This window comes from Malus sylvestris, chromosome 11 (assembly GCF_916048215.2).
Source record: "Malus sylvestris chromosome 11, drMalSylv7.2, whole genome shotgun sequence".
NCBI classification, from domain to species: domain Eukaryota; kingdom Viridiplantae; phylum Streptophyta; class Magnoliopsida; order Rosales; family Rosaceae; genus Malus; species Malus sylvestris.
Genome location: NC_062270.1, coordinates 15,604,261 through 15,622,589, shown reverse-complemented (window position 1 = coordinate 15,622,589; position 18,329 = coordinate 15,604,261). Strand labels below are relative to the sequence as shown.

At 38.1% G+C, this 18,329-nt stretch overlaps 4 protein-coding genes across 5 annotated transcripts; 2 read left to right on the top strand and 2 right to left on the bottom strand.

Annotated features, from left to right (window-relative positions):
• The first annotated feature begins 481 nt into the window (after positions 1-481).
• On the top strand, positions 482-4,802 carry LOC126589497 (protein SUPPRESSOR OF K(+) TRANSPORT GROWTH DEFECT 1). Its single transcript, XM_050254803.1, has 8 exons — positions 482-1,280; positions 1,956-2,061; positions 2,590-2,788; positions 2,986-3,054; positions 3,146-3,220; positions 3,380-3,478; positions 3,626-3,781; positions 4,398-4,802. Exons 1-8 carry the CDS (start codon positions 809-811, stop codon positions 4,521-4,523), a joined length of 1,302 nt encoding a protein of 433 aa, XP_050110760.1. The 5' UTR covers positions 482-808; the 3' UTR covers positions 4,524-4,802.
• A 1,973-nt stretch (positions 4,803-6,775) lies between these two features.
• On the top strand, positions 6,776-10,433 carry LOC126589496 (subtilisin-like serine-protease S). Its single transcript, XM_050254802.1, has 11 exons — positions 6,776-6,874; positions 7,131-7,222; positions 7,322-7,419; positions 7,558-7,710; positions 7,792-7,903; positions 7,980-8,520; positions 8,612-8,706; positions 8,991-9,230; positions 9,355-9,469; positions 9,591-9,795; positions 9,886-10,433. The coding sequence occupies exons 1-11, from the start codon at positions 6,785-6,787 to the stop codon at positions 10,431-10,433; spliced, it is 2,289 nt and encodes a 762-aa protein (XP_050110759.1). The 5' UTR covers positions 6,776-6,784.
• Positions 10,434-10,461: 28 nt separating this feature from the next.
• On the bottom strand, positions 10,462-11,259 carry LOC126589498 (uncharacterized). Of its 2 annotated transcripts, XM_050254805.1 has the most exons (3): positions 11,060-11,259; positions 10,820-10,975; positions 10,462-10,681 (listed from the first exon to the last, which is right to left on the bottom strand). In XM_050254805.1, exons 1-3 carry the CDS (start codon positions 11,257-11,259, stop codon positions 10,462-10,464), a joined length of 576 nt encoding a protein of 191 aa, XP_050110762.1. The 2 variants fall into 2 exon arrangements, with proteins under 2 accessions (XP_050110762.1, XP_050110761.1); XM_050254804.1 differs by having other exon boundaries at positions 10,820-11,259.
• Positions 11,260-11,263: 4 nt separating this feature from the next.
• LOC126589495 (pentatricopeptide repeat-containing protein At2g27610) lies at positions 11,264-15,231 on the bottom strand. The gene has a single exon (XM_050254801.1). The coding sequence runs from the start codon at positions 15,053-15,055 to the stop codon at positions 12,395-12,397; it is 2,661 nt and encodes an 886-aa protein (XP_050110758.1). The 5' UTR covers positions 15,056-15,231; the 3' UTR covers positions 11,264-12,394.
• Between the last annotated feature and the right edge of the window lie 3,098 nt (positions 15,232-18,329).

The following is an 18,329-nucleotide window of genomic DNA, read 5'->3' as shown; positions in this document are numbered from 1 at the left end:
CTCCTGGAGAAGAATCAGCTGCAGACATGTTTCTGTTGGACTGCTTCTACGTGTTATGGCAGAAGGAGGCCAAGATTCTATTTCTGGGTTTGGATGGCGATTGGGATGATCTGGGGATTGAGTTGCTTTGGACGGAGAAAAAAATGGGGAGGGAGAGAATAGAAAAATGGAGAATTGTTATGAAAAAAAGAATGGAGTATACTAATAATATAATATTAATATATATAGATTAAATAATATAATATTAGGATTTGTTAATTATTCTGCTTTGTAATCCGATACTACACAAAACACTTCACTAAATCAGTCCAACTTAATCTAATTTAAACCAATTCAGCTTAATTCCTGAAACTAATCTAGTTCAAAATAGACCGAGGCAATTCGTCTAATTTGGGCTTTCGGCCCTCTCAGCTGAAAATTCCACTAAGAAAGAAGGGACCTTGAACCTTCCCTTGAATTGAATCCTTGAGATCGAATAACATTCAAATTTCCAAACGCGTCCTCGTGATAAAAGCAAATTTACACGGACGGACAACCCTCCCCTCTCCTCTCCTCTCCTCCCTCGTCCTCTCCATCGTGATCAAAGCTCTTCGATTTTTTTTCTTTTCTCGATAACCAAACAGCTCTTAACAATAAAGAAAATAAAATCTAGGGCTTACCCACCTAAAAATTACCCTACGATCCCCTATTTTTTTCACCCCATCGATATGAAATTATTCAAACTCTTCAAACTCTAGGGCTTTTTCCCTTTTTCGATTCCGGAGCTCCGAATTCTGTATGCGTGATCGGTCAGGCGAGATCAAAAGAGATGTATAGCAATTTCAAGGAGCAAGCGATTGAGTACGTGAAGCAAGCCGTGCAGGAAGATAATGCGGGAAATTACGCAAAGGCCTTCCCTTTGTACATGAACGCCTTGGAGTACTTCAAGACCCACTTGAAGTACGAGAAGAACCCTAAGATCAAGGAGGCAATAACCCAGAAGTTCACCGAGTACTTGCGCCGTGCCGAGGAGATTCGGGCGGTGTTGGATGACGGCGGCCCAGGGCCGGCGTCGAACGGGGATGCGGCGGTGGCCACCAAGCCCAAGACTAAGCCCAAAGACGGGGAGGGCGGTGACGGTGAGGATCCGGAGCAGGCGAAGCTCCGGGCGGGGCTGAATTCGGCGATTATAAGGGAAAAGCCCAATGTGCAATGGAATGATGTTGCTGGTTTGGAGAGTGCCAAGCAGGCCTTGCAAGAGGCGGTTATATTGCCGGTCAAATTCCCGCAGTTCTTTACTGGTAATAGTTTGCTTCAATATTTGATATATTGACTTTAGCTAGAAAGTTGAGATTTTTTATTTAGTAATTGTAATGGGTAGTTGTTAAACTTGGGTAAATTTTGGATTTTCCGGTTCCTAAACGGAGTGTGAATTATATACTGTTGATGACTAAAGCAATATGGGTTGAATTGGTCTTTACTTCAAAGTGTTGCTGGTGCTGCATTGTTGCCTTGAGTAATGTTGGGGCATTAGGCATTATTTTTTTATATGGGGGAATTTGTCTTATGTAGTTTATATGTCTCTAATTTCATGTTTGTGCAAGCTAAGTGATAGGAATTTTCGAATCATAAAGGTGCACATAGGTTTTTGGTCCGTGTTCATCTGGGCGGATTGCTTTGGCATCTCAAAAGATTTCGTTTTTGTGGTTGAAGTTGTTAATAGACTACAGATGGGTTTGCAATTTGATCATCCAGCATGGAGTAATTGATACTTCTGAAGCAAAAGTTCATCTGTTATCAGTGTTGATCGCACTACCTTAGTATTACTATATATTTTTCATAGTATCATTTTCATGGTTTATTGGGAAGCACCCTTTTTGTTCTTTATCATCCATCATTTTATATCTGTTACAAAGTGAAGTTTTGCTTTTGATTCATCTATAAAAGCTAATGTGTACCCACTTACATACTTTTAGGCAAGAGACGACCGTGGAGGGCATTTCTATTGTATGGGCCTCCTGGAACTGGAAAGTCTTACTTGGCCAAGGCTGTTGCAACCGAGGCAGACTCGACATTTTTCAGGTAATATATCCATCATTTGTGTAATGACTTATTTTAACTAATTGAATGTTGGTTGTTGCTCTCTAATAGAAAGTATGTGATCGTACAAAGTTGAGTTGGCTCACGGGGGGAGATGGTACAATGAGTACCCTCACATCTTCTCGCTGTTTATAAGCAAGAAATTTAACCTGAGCTACTAGGAAAAGGGATTATATTTTGATTAAAATGATGACCTTGTAAAATGTGACGGCAAACCCACCAAGGTCTCATTGTCTACCTAAGCGGCTTTGAGGTCTTGTCCCAATGCATTTATTTTGAGACCTGTGTTTAACTTAATTACCCCTGGTGTTTATAGTTGCGTAAAGAATTGTTTTTACCACAAATCCTCTTAGTATACTTTACTAGATATATTGTGCATGTGCTTATGCTTTCTTTAGTTTCATTTTATTTACTTAGTTTCATTTTAATTTTATTATTTTTTATGATCTTAGGCCAGAAAGTTTCAAAATGTCTAGTTTTTAATCTTTAATGTCCCGTTTCTTTTGCTAGTATTTCGTCTTCAGACCTTGTTTCAAAATGGATGGGTGAGAGTGAAAAGCTAGTTTCAAACCTTTTCCAAATGGCTCGTGATAGTGCACCATCCATTATATTCATCGATGAGATAGATTCCTTATGTGGGACTCGTGGAGAAGGCAATGAGAGTGAAGCATCTAGACGAATTAAGACGGAACTTCTTGTGCAGATGCAGGTATGTGTTTGTTTTGTGGGAATTAGTGGAGTAAATTCTTAAGGCGCCTTCATTATTCCTTTTAGGCCCTTAAACTTCTAGTTTTGTATAATTATTCCTACTAGTATTTGCTATTCGGAGTCGCTTTTTCACTTTTATTTATTTTTGGTTTGAAGTCATTCATGTTGTCAGTTGATCTTATTTGTGATGTATATTAGGGTGTGGGACACAATGATCAGAAAGTTCTTGTTCTTGCAGCAACAAATACTCCATATGCACTAGATCAGGTATGGAGATATATGTGAATTTTTCTTTTATGGTTTCTTCCCTAATTAATGGAGGCATTGTATGAAGGTGGCTAACTGGTAGAAATTACAGGCTATTCGGCGACGTTTTGACAAGCGTATATACATCCCCCTCCCAGATTTAAAGGCTCGACAGCATATGTTCAAAGTACTGGACATTTTCCTTTAGTTTTGTATCCATTTTCTTTTGCCGTAACAGGGGCAGTAAAAAAAAAAAAATTATTGGTTGCAATAATTGAAATGGTTCTTATACATTTACTAATCTTTTGTGCTCTCCTTTTTTTGTGTGTGTGGATGTACTGAACAGGTGCATCTAGGAGATACTCCCCACAACTTAACAGAAAGTGATTTCGAAAGCTTAGCTCGCAAAACTGATGGTTTTTCTGGTTCCGATATTGCTGTTTGTGTAAGCACAAGTCATTCATATTTCTGTGTGCATCTCTGTCTTTGCACCACCTGCCTTTTTATTAGGGTTCCTTGCCTTGAAGGGTTAAATGAGAATAGCTCACAACATCGCCTGTTTTTTTTGGTTTGTTCTTTTTAAAACTGGCAGGTTAAAGACGTTCTCTTTGAACCTGTTCGTAAAACGCAAGATGCCATGTTCTTTTTCAAGGATCCTAAGGATATGTGGATACCATGTGGACCAAAGCAACCAGGTGCTGTCCAAATCACCATGCAGGATCTGGCGGCAAAAGGACTTGCGTCACAGGTATTTGTACATGTTTGAATGCTGGAGTTGATAAACTTGCATACCTGTTTTGGCACAATATTTTTGTATTTGCTGACTTGTCGGCTTCTGGACATTACATATGTGGGGGCTTTTGTACATACCAGATTAGGAAGTAACGAGTAATTTTTTATTGGGTTTTTCATGTACAAGCCTTTCATAAGCTGCTAAGCTTACGCATTAGACAAGAACACTTTAAACACAATACTTTTAGAAAAACGCCCTTCTTACTTTGCATAAGAATTTTGCAACTAAGAATAACAAATGAATGATTAATTTAGTTCTTGAAGTGTTTGTCTATTTATATATATATATATATATATATATATATATATATATATATATATATTTATATTTGATATTTTTTACTATTATCGATTCGAGAGGTACATTTCACTTGGAATGGAAGCATCCGTAAAATGACTGCTAAATTTTTGTTGTTTTAAGAAATTGCTATTTTATGTATCATGCATGCAAATGAGAAAGGAATTCCATTAATGATCAGATGAACAATTTTGAAGTTTTTCCTTTTAAAAATTATGTCCAGCGTTGAAAGCTCTCCAACGTAATTCTTGTTGCTTATTAAATGCCCTTGCAGATCCTTCCGCCTCCTATCACAAAAACAGATTTCGATAAGGTTCTTGCTAGACAGAGGCCTACAGTGAGCAAGAATGACCTTGAAGTCCATGAGAGATTCACAAGAGAGTTCGGAGAGGAAGGGTGACGAATTCTCTGCACTTATATATCACATTAATCCACACTTGTCGTCAGTCGCCATGATTTGTATTTTATTTTACAAAGTGCTGGATTTAATGAATTACATACTCTGAATGAGTTTCTTCAATGAGGAAGGTGACTTGACTTCCCTTTTCTGTATTGAGGTGGAAACCTCTGGTGTTTGATACATCTTGAATCGCTCGTTTTCAAATTGTGTAAAGGAGAGTTGAAAAAGTATTGCTTCAGAATGTTGATACATCAATAATTCTCGTTGCCCCGTTGGTCATTTCTATTAATTTTTTCAATTTTGAAAACTAATTTTCTCGTATGTTTCCAGGTGTTTCGCGTCTTTCAGGTATCTTCGGACAATTACTGATTCCTGTCATATTATATCTTGTGATCAGTTGTCATTGTAATGAGTTCGTTCCTGTCAACTAGACATGTTTTTACTTATCTTGTGAATGCTTTAACTTGAAGTCGAGTTAGTTGCTTCACCGGCGTTCCTCTGATCCTCCAGTTTCTCGGTTAATATTGTGTGCTTGTAATGGTATGTCTGTTTCAGGAGCCGGTGTGCCTTCGGAGGAATTGGATCCAGAGTCCGGCCGATTTCCAAGAGTCCGGCCGAGTTCCATGACCTGGGATTCAATTCAACCCTTCACCACCCTCAATTTTTATAGTTTTCATTTCCCCAAACATCCTTTTCCCCTTTTCCAAATCCTTACAATGTGAAGTCGGTGCCACTCTCTCTTACTGTTCGATTTATTTCATTAGGATATCTTTTTTTCCAGTATTTCTTTACGTTTGAAAATGTAGGAAATTGGTTATTGTAAGACGCGTTTGGTGCTTAGGATTGAATTGGATACCAGATACAAGTCGAATTTTGTCAAGATGAATGTGGGAGGTAGATTATCATGATGGAGATTTATCCCTCGCACAAATTCATTAAAAGGAAGGAAAATAATCCACATTCTAAGAGCATCTCCAAAGGAATTATCAAAAATATTCTTTAAAAGTGTCACTTGCTAACTCATTTGGCACTTTTATTAGTTAATGTTACTTTAAAAATTTGTCACTCCAACTCACTGTTCAATCAACTCTTCAAATTTACGAATAAAATATACTGCAGGACCTAATTTGCTAACTTGAAGAAGTAGCAACTGACATTGTAAATTACAATGTCAGTTGATAGTTCTTCAATTTGCTAATTGAGTTGCTACCTATCTTGGAGATGCGTTTTTCCTACGTGGCATAACAAATCTAACTTTGCTATCTAACAGCTACCTTTGTTCGGGATGCGTTTTTTGTACATGGCATAATAAATCTAACTTTAATATCTAATTGCTACCTCCCTTAGAGATGATCTAACACCGTATAACTATTCCATGTTCTACTTCTAACTTAGACAAATTTTGAATATTGACGTTGATTTTTTACTTTAGCAAATTTGAATTTGGTGAATTATTTAATCCTAATTAGAAATAGCTATACTTGTGTCTTTATATTTGGTTGAAATAGTCTTGGAGTCTAATGTGTGTATTGTGAGGAAGCTACATTTGGAAATGTTTGATCCTTTGTATGTTTTTTCATGAAACTATAGTGTACGTCCACTACCAGGATCAAAATTCTGGCATGTTTGAGATTGTGCTTGTAAGGACTAAACGCACTTTCTGACAATTTAAAAGCGTATTTGATTGTATTTGGGTAAAAAATGTTGAAGGACTTATGGATTATACAGGTATTTTTTGGATAAGTTACTTTTTGACAATTAAAATTTTATGTGATTGGCTTTTCGAAAAAATGCTTATGGGTTGTAGAAGTGTGTTTTGAAAGCTACTTTTTTAACAATTAGAAATGTCTAACTGCGTTTGGTAAAAACGACTTCAAGTTTATCCAAAAAACAAAAACGCTACAAGTGTTTGTGGGTTATAAAAGTGTGTTTTTGTAAGCACCTCCCATATGCTTGTTCAAAAAGCATTTGAAGAAGCACCTGAATTTATAATAAAACTTTCAATGCGATCAAAGGTACTTCATTATACCTCTCACTATTGTCCAACCATGGTTCTTCTGGTCATGTTTGAACATTTCTCCAGTACACCAACAAAGCCGGCTCTAATTTTATATATATAATTTGGAACGTTTATGTGCAAACTTTATTGAAATTCCATGAAAAGTCGGCATGGCCAATTCACACTTTCTTCCGGACTATATAATGAACTTGCAACCTTCAACAAATCATCAGAGTTTCGTGGCTTCCAACATTTTACCATCATGCTATCTTCTTACATCTTGAAACTCACTACTCTTCTCACTCTTGTCTTGTTCATTTCTTTGGCCCATGGAGCCACTGCTAACAAAAAGGTAGCGAACTTCTAACTTAAGGCGTCGGGTTTATTTTATAGCGTACACACCCAAGTGTTCACGAAAACTTTACGTTCCCAAAAGCCCTTGGCGTTAGCTCAAGTGGCATCGGAGATTTGGAGTAATGAGTTAGGACTAGAATAGGTTTAGAGTTCAGTTCCCTCCGATGTAACCGAAAAAACAAAAGTAGTAACGAGGCAATCATTTTGTAAACGTATGATCTGCATTTTGAATGTCTTTTTCCTTCATGTTGCAGCATTATATAGTTTACATGGGGCATCATTCGCACTCGAACTCCCAATCCGTCGTCAGAGCCAACCATGAGATTCTTGCTTCAGTCACTGGAAGGTACGATGTTAACTGAATTCAATTTCTCAGTTTCATAAAATGCCAAAGCAGATTGTTGTACAGTAAGATTGATTTGTATATTTTTCGGATAATTCTCAGCGTTGATGGAGCACAAGAAGCAACACTTCACCATTACAGTAAAAGTTTCCAGGGCTTCTCAGCCAGGCTTACACCACAGCAAGCTCAACAGCTTTCAGGTAGCATTCCGTCTTCTCGAAACTCAATATATCAAGAACAATAGAAAGAATATTAATCTGAGAAATTAGTAAATGAAATAACGATACTTGATTATATGCAAGAACTTCATTAGATTGATTTCTGTTCATGTACTACAGAAAACGATGCGGTTATCTCTGTGTTTGAGAGCAGAACAAACCGACTGCGCACAACACATTCCTGGGATTTTCTAGGCATAGACTCCATTCCCCAGTACAATCAAATGCCAATGGATTCAAAATCCAATGTTATTGTTGGTGTGATTGACTCTGGTATGGCTTCAATTTCTCTTTTCGTATCTGGCTCTTCTGCTTATACTGTTTTGTGATCAGTTCATTACTTTCGTTTCTCAGGAGTTTGGCCGGAGTCAGAGAGCTTCAGTGATGCAGGATTAGGGCCTGTGCCAGAGAAATTCAAAGGAGAGTGTGTTACCGGTCAGAACTTTACATCTGCCAACTGCAACAGGTAACCTACATGCCTTCGCCGCTAAAGAATTCCAGTTCCACAAGTCCAACTTTCTAAATTGGTATTCTGTTTGCAGGAAAATCATAGGCTCCCGCTTCTATTTTGAAGGATTCGAAGCAGAGACTGGGCCTCTTGAGTCCAATGCACCTCTTCCCTTCTTCCGATCAGCTCGAGATAGTGATGGACATGGCACTCACACTGCCTCAACAATAGCTGGATCTAAGGTACCTAATGCCAGCTTCTTTGGGATGGCCAGAGGCACTGCCAGAGGCGGTGCACCTAGCACCAGACTCGCTATCTACAAGGCTTGTTGGTTTGGCTTCTGTAGTGATGCAGATGTTCTTGCCGCTATGGATGATGCAATTTATGATGGTGTCGATATTCTCTCCCTTTCCCTTGGCCCTGATCCTCCGCAGCCAACTTATTTTGAAAACGCACTCTCCATTGGGGCTTTCCATGCATTCCAGAAAGGAGTACTTGTTTCTGCATCAGCTGGAAACTCTGGTTTTCCAAGTACTGCATGCAATGTTGCTCCCTGGATTCTCACAGTTGCTGCAAGCACATTGGATAGAGAATTTCATTCAAACGTATATCTGGGAAATTCAAGAATTTTAAAGGTAAACTTAGCATCCGGATTCTACTAACCTTTTAATGAAACAATCCGAAAATCACTTAACGTTGATGGTCATATAAACTCTGTGATTTCAGGGTTCCTCACTAAACCCACTGAAAATGGAAAGATCATATGGTTTGATAGCTGCAAGTGCTGCAGCTGCCTCGGGAGTTGCAACAAAGAATGCAAGGTAGTTTTTCTTTTCAAATTTGATGCTAATATTACAAGTATTAGTGCATCATCTAGTTTTCTAACAAGCTATACCTCCTTTATCTAATATGACTTAACACGGGAAGTTAAGGTCTTAGAACCACTAATGTTTTTCAATCTTCGAACTTTTCAAATTGTACAGTTATGCTAAATAACGATATTGGCACCCGAGATTTCTTTGCTATTGATGTTCAGGCAGATGAAAAACCTGTGAACTGTCATTATTTGCTCACCGTTCGATACATTCTGTTTGTTTCCTATCAGCTTTTGCAAGGAAAATACTCTAAATGCTACCTTAATTAAGGGGAAGATCGTGGTATGCACCTTTGAGACCTTCACTGATAACCGAAAGAGCAAAAGCGTAGTTGTGAAAGAAGGTGGTGGTGTGGGAATGATTCTTGTCGATCCATTTCTCAAAGACGTTGGCTTTCAGTTTGTCATCCCAGGCACTCTAATTGGTCAAGAAGAAGCACAGGAGCTTCAAGCATACATGACGGCAGAAAAGTGAGTTCTTCAAGCTTTGTGCTCAAATGTCTGTTGATCGAAGAAACAAGAAGTTATATATAAAAGAAAATAACTGAAACTTATAGATAACTCGATTAGAAATTTTACAGTATTGTTATTATAGGAATCCAGTAGCTAGAATCTCCCCGACGGCAACAGTTCTAAACACTAAACCTGCACCGGAAATGGCAGTGTTCTCATCCATGGGGCCAAATATCATAACCCCAGACATCATCAAGGTAAGTTCTATGATACATTATAATTTAAAAATGGTAAAAAAGTTCAAGACTGATGCTGGAGTGTGCGTAAATGAACAAGTGACTTCAAACAAATAAACCACCGTGCAAATTCCTATTGCAGCCAGATATTACAGGACCAGGAGTGAATGTATTAGCAGCATGGTCTCCGGTGGCAACTGCTGCCACTGCTGATAGGTCTGTCCATTATAACATAATTTCCGGCACCTCGATGTCTTGCCCACATGTATCTGCACTTGCAGCAATATTAAAATCATACCACCCTTCCTGGAGTCCAGCAGCTATAAAGTCTGCAATAATGACAACAGGTTGCAGTTAAAATATGTTTTCATTGTCAAAGTAGCCAAACAAATTTTAATTTCTGGGCACTGAAGTATTGATTTTCTTTGTTGTCACAGCAACTGTCATAGATAACAACAGAAGCGTCATTGGAAGAGATCCAAATGGAACCCCTACCACTCCTTTCGACTATGGATCTGGACACATTAACCCAGCTGCAGCAATCAATCCTGGACTAGTATATGATTTTGATTCCCATGACCTTATCAATTTTCTCTGCAGCACAGGAGCTACCCCATTGCAACTGAAAAACCTCACAGGAAGTTTAGTTTACTGCCCGAAGACTCCTACCCCCTCCTACAATTTTAACTACCCTTCGATCGGTGTGTCAAAATTGAGTGGAAGACTTTCTGTTCAGCGGACTGTTACTTATTATGGCAGCAGCTCAACGGTCTTTGCTGCAAATGTGGATTACCCAGCAGGGGTAAATGTTACAGTTACACCACGTGAACTCAAGTTTACAAGGACTGGGGAAAAGATGTCGTTCACGGTAGATTTCAATCCCTTCAAGAATAGTAATGGAAGCTTTGTGTTTGGAGCTTTGATGTGGAGTAACGGATTTCAAAACGTCAGGAGTCCTATTGGTCTCAATGTGATTCAATTGTAGGAGCAAGAGTTCCACAGCATTTCAGATGTTAAATCATAGCTGAAACTTGTGAGTGTGTCCCATCCAACGCTAAGAGGAGAAATGTACTTGTGTAATATATCAAATTCCAATTGCTACTCCCTCTAACGTGCATTTCTGCGGTTATGGATACGGAGTACATACCTTGATATATCCACAGTGGGCATGCACAACTTACAGTAATCTCGCCTTCTTTTCTTAACTGGTACTCTGAATTTGCAAAGCCAACACTGCAAGACTACGAATGTTAAGCATCTCATTAGCTTCATATTTAATAATGCGAGAAAGCTCACTGATTATTGGTATTTTCGTCTTCAGTTTTGAAAATTAAAGGTTTCGTCTATGATACATTCACAAGAAATTCATACCTGATGATTGATTCAACAATAATAAGAATGCAAGATCCAAGACCTAACAATGTATGCTCGGCTATCATAACATTCCGGGCCATGAAATTTTTGTCCAAATAATTATGCAAGTGCAGCTTAGCCATGAATTTATCAACTCCAACGTGAGAATGCCACCTAGTTGGGGAAACAAAGTTCGAACTTCGAATAAAAAGTTGGGCTATATACAAGTGTCCAAAATTGATCAGTACCGTGACATACCCCTTGAATGAGAAAGTCTTGTATAGAGTGGGCATATGCGACAGCCCTACCCCAGAATCAGTCCTCTCAAACAGGAGGAGGAGTGTGGCAATGAAAGTTTCCTGGGTTGATGGACTAACCAACCAATACCACAGGCAAAGATAAACTATTGCCAACGAATGCACGTTATCTATAAGTTTTTCTCTTCTGAAAAGAAACATGACCTTTCTTTTGAACAAGAAAATAACTTTATTAAATCAGAAGCTTCTGTTAACAAAAGTGGACAAGGAGCTCACATCAGTAACAGGTAAGGTAACAAAGTTGAACCCCCACATTAACCAGAAAAAGAAAAAAGAAAGGAAAAACGAGCTTTAACAAAAACTAGAACACACTACAAGTATCATAATTGTAATCATCAACAAGATCTCCCCAGTCCAAATAATTGCTAGAAAAGGGACAACTTTTTGAACTCTCCAGCAACCAAAGCCCCGAAGTAACAACCAAAATTTGATTTTCTCCCAAAGTTCCTCCACTCCACACCTTCACTTTGCTCAAATATCCACCTTCCATCTGAATTACTACTAACACCATGCACTGCAGGAGACCATTTCTTTCTTACCCCTAACTATGTTTCTCAGGGAGCAAAGAAACAGAACTCCGACCCAATTTACATTGTCAACCCCATACAATCTCCACCACATAGTTGTAAACATATGATCCACACTCCTTTCCCCCTCTTTGTTGCACAAAATGCATCAGTGAGGTGAAACACACACAAAAGGCAATCTCCTGGATCATATCACATGTATCCTCCAGTGAGCCAGTCCAAGCCAAAACTTTTACTTTTGGTGGAACTCTTGCTTTCAAATCTGCCCAAAAGGTTGGATGGAGTCCTGGATTAGCAGCTTTGCTTTGATTTGAGAATCTAATATACGACTTACATCAGAACTCCCTTCAAGTATCAATCTTCCATTTCTTGCATCAACGTTATATTATAATGCAATATACACACACACATTCTGATACCAGTAACATTGCAGAGATCTCCTCCATCTGAATTCCATTCAGATTTCTTAACCCGAAATCCGAACAATATGGAATGATATAGCACTCAACCGTCACCTTGGTAAATTAACCTTTGGTGTTAGCAGCTGCATGGATCCATCCTTTTACTAGTTGTGTTCCTTAAACTCTCATTTCCTAATTTAAACGAAACTCTCATGCACCATATATGTTCTTCCCCTGATGAAAATTTATGTAGCATAAGGATGGATCCATGCAGCTGCTTTGCTTAAATGTATTTTCCATGACTTGGGAAACTATTCAAAACTTAAACCCATTTCCCCAGTGGGATGTTCACCAATAGTCTCCACAAGAGCATAAACCACCCTTAAAGTGGTGGAACCGATTTGAATCCCTGACAATAATTTCTCTCTCTTCAATCACTGAAATCAACTTAATAACATTGTGACAGTCACCACAAACTCTAAGATTTTTCAGAATTTGGATGGTGAACCCTGGAGGTGTGGCAATCAATCCAAAAGCAATGGCCAACCTCTCACTGTGTTGAGAAAGAAAGGCTGCTTTGTGTTCCTCTTCAACATCATGAAGCACATAATCCGTGTCCGGCTGATGACCCATGTCAGTTAATCGGTTATTTAAGTCATCAAGCTTTGAATATATAAGGTCTGACATGGGATGTGAATTGTCACCAGCCAAGAATGAGTAGGTCTTGTTATTCACCTCAATCCAGCTATACCCGGGTTGCTTTTTCACTTTTCTCTCATCCATGAGTTTCCTAACTTTAGCTCTCTCTTGCCAGTTTCCAGCTGCGGCATAGATATTGGACAGCAGAACATATGCAGCAGAATCAAGTGGCTGAAGTGAAATGAGCTTTTCTGCAGCGAGTTTTCCCATCTCTATATTGCGGTGAACACGGCAACCACCTAAGAGAGCTCGCCACACATTTGCACCTGCATCAAATGGCATTCCATTTATGATATCCATGGCCTTTTCAAGATTTCCCGCTCGGCTGTATAGATCAACCATACAAGAATAGTGCTCCATTGTTGGATCAATATGGTAATCTTGGACCATAATATTTAAGTATTTTTCACCTTCATCTACTAAGCCTGCATGAGTACAGGCAGATATCACAATAATGAATGTTATACCATCCATTTCCAAATTTTGTCTTCGCATATCCTCAAATACTTCAAGAACCTTCTTCCCGTTACCATGTTGAGCATATCCAGAGATAATTGAGTTCCATGAAACTAAGTCTCGCTCTCCTTGCCTCTTGAAAACTTCATTTGCACTCTCAATATTCCCCATCTTTGCATACATGGTGACAAGAGCACTGCTTAGGCATAAAGTATTCTCCAACCTTAATTTGATTGAGCATGCATGAAACTGTTTGCCCTGCTCTACCGCTGATGTAGGTGCAGCACAAGCATTGATGACACTCGACAAGGTAAACATATTAGGTCTGACCCCCTCCCTTGTCAACTGGAGGTAAGTTTTAACAGCTCCCTCAGTATCTCCTATCTGAGCATATCCCGAAAGCATTGCTGACCATGCCACAATGTCCTTCCCTTCAATTATTTGAAACACCTTTTCAGCTTCATGAACATTTCCCATCTTAACATAAGCATCTATGAGTGAAGTTCCTACTGAAGGTGACTTCTCATAATTGGTTTTAATGACTTGTGCATGTATTTGGAATATAGACAAAGAAGGGTAGACCATAAGGATGGCAGAATAAGTGAAATCATTTGGTCTAACACCTTCTCGACTCATTTGACAGAATAACTTCAATGCTTTCTCTTTTCCACCATTCTGCAAGTACCCAGTGATCAATGCCGTCCAAGTTACCACACTTTGAACACCTTGCATCATAGAGAAAATTTTATAAGCATCATCCATTTCACCACACTTACTGTATGCTACCATAAGTGCTGTTTGAATATTGCGGTCAAATGCCAACCCAGTCTTTACAACCCGGCACTGAAGCTGTCTAGCAAATACCAATTCTTTATAGTTAGCACATAACTTAATAACAGTAACAAATATCGCTTCTGTGAACTTAAAGCCCGTAAGCCCCATCTGATTAAACATTTCAAACGCTTCCAAATCAAACCCATTCATCACATAACCTGCAATCAAACTATTCCAAGTAACTGCATCCCTACTTTCCATACCATCAAAAACAGCTCTAGAATCCCTAACAATCCCTGATTTTAGATACATATTAATCAAAGAATTGCACACAGACATAATTGATTCAAAACCTTTCTTTATCACCATGGTATGAACCTGTCTTCCCTTCTCAACCATACCTTCATCTGCCAAAACTCCAAGAACAGTCGCAAATGTATACGGGTTAGGCTTAATTCCTTCCAATTGCATCTCCGAAAACAATTCCAATGCCCGGTCATTCAATCCATTTCTTGCATAACCGGCAACTAACGATGTCCATGACACTACATTTCTATCCCCCATCTCATCAAAGACTCTCCTCCCATCCCCAACACCATCAGTTTTCATATACATATCAACAAGTGAGGTCCCAACACTAACGTCCTCCACAATCCCAGATTTCACACATTGACAATGCAGTAGCTTACCGACAACTTGATCAGATAAACATCCACAAACCTTAAGAACAGAAGACAGAATCGACCCATTAGCCCGTAAACCAGACCGCCAAAGACCCACAAACAGGTTAAGCGCTTCATGGTTACAGTCATTCCGAAAGTACTCGAAAAGCACGTGACTGGATTCTAAAACGTCTCTTTGCGGAGTTTTGTCGAACAGTTGGTGTGCGTTGCTGGATTCCGAGACCAAGCCCTCCGCTTTCGGAGTGAAGGGCATCGCGTGAGGGCGGCCGAGATGATTGGTATGATAGGCAAAGTGGTATTGCTTGGGAGCTGGCTTCGTGTAGGACTGTGTGAGGGGCCTCAAAGCAGGCTTTAGGGTCATGCTCTCCCTCAGTCTCTTGCATTTGCTTCCACGCATGGAGGTGATGAGAGAGAATTACAGAGAAACAAAAACCGCGCGCCGAGTGATGATTTTTAAGAGTTTAACCATGGGCCTTGGGCTTTACTTCTATGGGTCTACAGAACAGATATAAAGTTGGTCACACGTTTGGACGAGGGACTCAAATTCTAAGGAATTCAGGCATAGTGATGAAGCGATGCATCGCAAAGAATTAAAAAGGCACCACATGATCATTACAAAAGACTTGATAGAGAAATTTGTGAATGACTACTCATAATGAGTTATTTATAAATCTCTATCACATACGTTTGTAATACTCATGAAGAACATCACGATCAGAAATATTACAAACGCGACATAAAGACGAAACAAGACCAACCCTACATAACCACAAGTAACGAAAGGATAACGCTCACGAGGACAAAATCTTGCACTACCATCTTATGAACTTGCAAAAGATGACGCTTTTTCAGCAAAGAAGCTTTTTTATGAGCATCACGAAAATGCCCTCATAGTCCTTTGCCAGGTGAACAAATAACAACACCACAGCGAAAAAAAAAAAAACTCAATTAAAAACAAACTCTTTAGAACGATTCCTCAAGGACGGGAGACCCAGTGGCGCATATACGTGAGGAAGGGCCTCACATAAATGTTAAAAAAATAAAACAAATCGATAATATTTATAAGAGCGTGGAATACATGCCTAAATTGTTAGCTAGTTAAATTTTTTGAGGCGCTAAATGCTTTTTTCATGTGGAAATTATATAGAGAGTAATTAATAAAAAATTTGGGAGGATTAAGAGAAATAAACTTTCCAATATCAAGTCATGAAAAATAGGATGGATTGAAAACTTTTCGAACAAAAAAAATGAGAAAAATGGATTGAGAATTTAGAGAACAAAATAAATAAATGAAAATTTAAACTTTAGTAAAAGGTTAGAGAGATTAGAGAGATTTATAAACCTTAATATTGTTGTGGGTTGTAATTTGGAGGATAAAATATATGAAATTTGAAGAAGGAAAGGACGAAAACTCAAAGTTCATTATTCATCGCTTGGACAATGTGAAGAATATTTTTTGATAATACTAAATCAAACTTTACATTTTAATTTTAAGAGTTGATTTGTTTATAGAATAAGATGTTACGTTTTGTTTTAAGACGAGTGTTGTTGGAATTGAAAAGAAAAAGAGACCGCTTATTTTAATTGTTAGTGAATAGAATTTAAGAATTTTGTGAACTAAAAGAAATATAATGTTAAATTTACCAAAAAAATAAGGATATGATAATATAAATTGTTTAGAAATGATGAAAAAGTGAGGGTAGGCCTCTGCCTATACTAGGCTTATAGTGCCTCCGCCATTGGGGAGCCTAACGCCTAACTACTAATAGAAACACAAAACCCTCAAGAACACAAAGTAAACACCATACCATCACCTGAAGAACTTGCTATGAAAAAGTTCATGTGTAAACGTACACAAGCTTAGGTTCATTATAAGACCATATTTCATAAAGAGATGTGATTCAAATGAAATATTGCCCCTTGAGTAAGAGATTTGAACCAAAAGGTGCATGCCTATTGAATAACTGCTTGATCAATATAGAAAGTCACTTAGTTCCTTCCTCCATCATTGATACAAAGTTTACAAACTTTACACATGATACAAAAATCTCTTCAACATAAATCAAGTTACAGAATTAATTATTTTTTGACACGAATACAAAATAACATGACACGAGTACTAATGCCGTCCAAGTCTCCGAAGTCCTAAAAGGATAATTTTTCACACGAAGTCACCATAACACAATTATTCCTCTAAGTAACCCATCTCTCGCAATTCTTAATCTCCTTCTCATTGACCCAGTTGCCTTAATACTTTCTGTCCATTTCGCAGAGCCTAATTTGCATGTGGAGAGTTGAAGCGCGTAATGGAAGCCCAAGTGAAATATCGCTATGTTTAATTATTTGCTATTAAATACGTGTTTTTTTTGGGTTAGGTAGGTTTGGAGGACCCCATAAATAAAAGTAATGAATCATTGTCTCAAATTCTTTGCTGTTCTCCTCAAGCAGATTAGGCACGACAACTGCCACACTTGTTTGAGTAACAAATAGGTTGGCTGCTTTATTTTGGTAAACTATTAAATAGTTAGTTGTGCTATACCTTTAGTAATAAGTGCCATGTAGGATGAAGCACATTCGTAGGACTGAACACCCCAATGTAAACACACTTGCATTATCACAGGCTACAAGCAACGAACCGTTATTTCGTGTTCGAGTTGTTCAACTAAATTAAGCACACTGTGCCCCAGCTGCCACACGTTCTTTTTTTTAGATTTTTGGTTTTCAAATGTTAGAAGATACACGGAAGATATCACTACAAGAAAGTCTTCAGGCATGTTTACTTTTGTTACGTGACTTGGAGATGAAGATACACGGCACATATCACTACAAGAAACTCTTGCACTATTTAGAATTACGGATATATGGCAAGTTTTGGTCATTGAAAAGGAGCCTACCACTACTACAAAATTATCTATAACTAACGGTTCAAAAACCGACAAAAAACGTATGTTACGGTCGGATTTTAAGCAAAATCCGACAGAAAATGTATGCAGTGACGGATATAATAAGCGACAGAATTTCCTGCGTCAGGAAACGAATTTTCTGACAGAAAATACTCTAAAACCGACTGAACTTGCGTCGGATATAATCGACAGAGAATAAATTAATAATGAATAAATAATAGCATTTTCTGTCGGATAAAACCGACAGAACTTGTGTCGGTTATAACCGAAAGGGAATATATTGATAATAAATAAGACAATTTTCTGTCGGCTAAAACTGACAGAAAATATAAAAACCGACAGATCTTGTGTCGGTTATAAAACCGACAGGGAATATATTAATAATAAATCAGACCATCTCTGTCGGATAAAGCCGACAACAAATAGATTAATAATAAAAAAATATAACGATCAAACTGTCAAACTTATTTGTACACACTCCGAGATCACATACGTAAAAAATCACAAAAAATAAACATTAAGAGATTAGGTAACGTAACAAAAGTTTTCGACGGTTATAAACGAAAAATCACAATTAACGGTTACTTTAGCTCTGATTTTAATAATTTTTTACAACTACACTCCTCGACCCTATAAGAATGCAATGAATAAATTTGATCTTCAATTTAAAATTTACACTAGTGGATACCACAAAATCTTATTTTATACTTAATGGAAGTATAACATTAAGTCTTAAGTGTTTATTTAATCTACCGTTTTGACGCGATA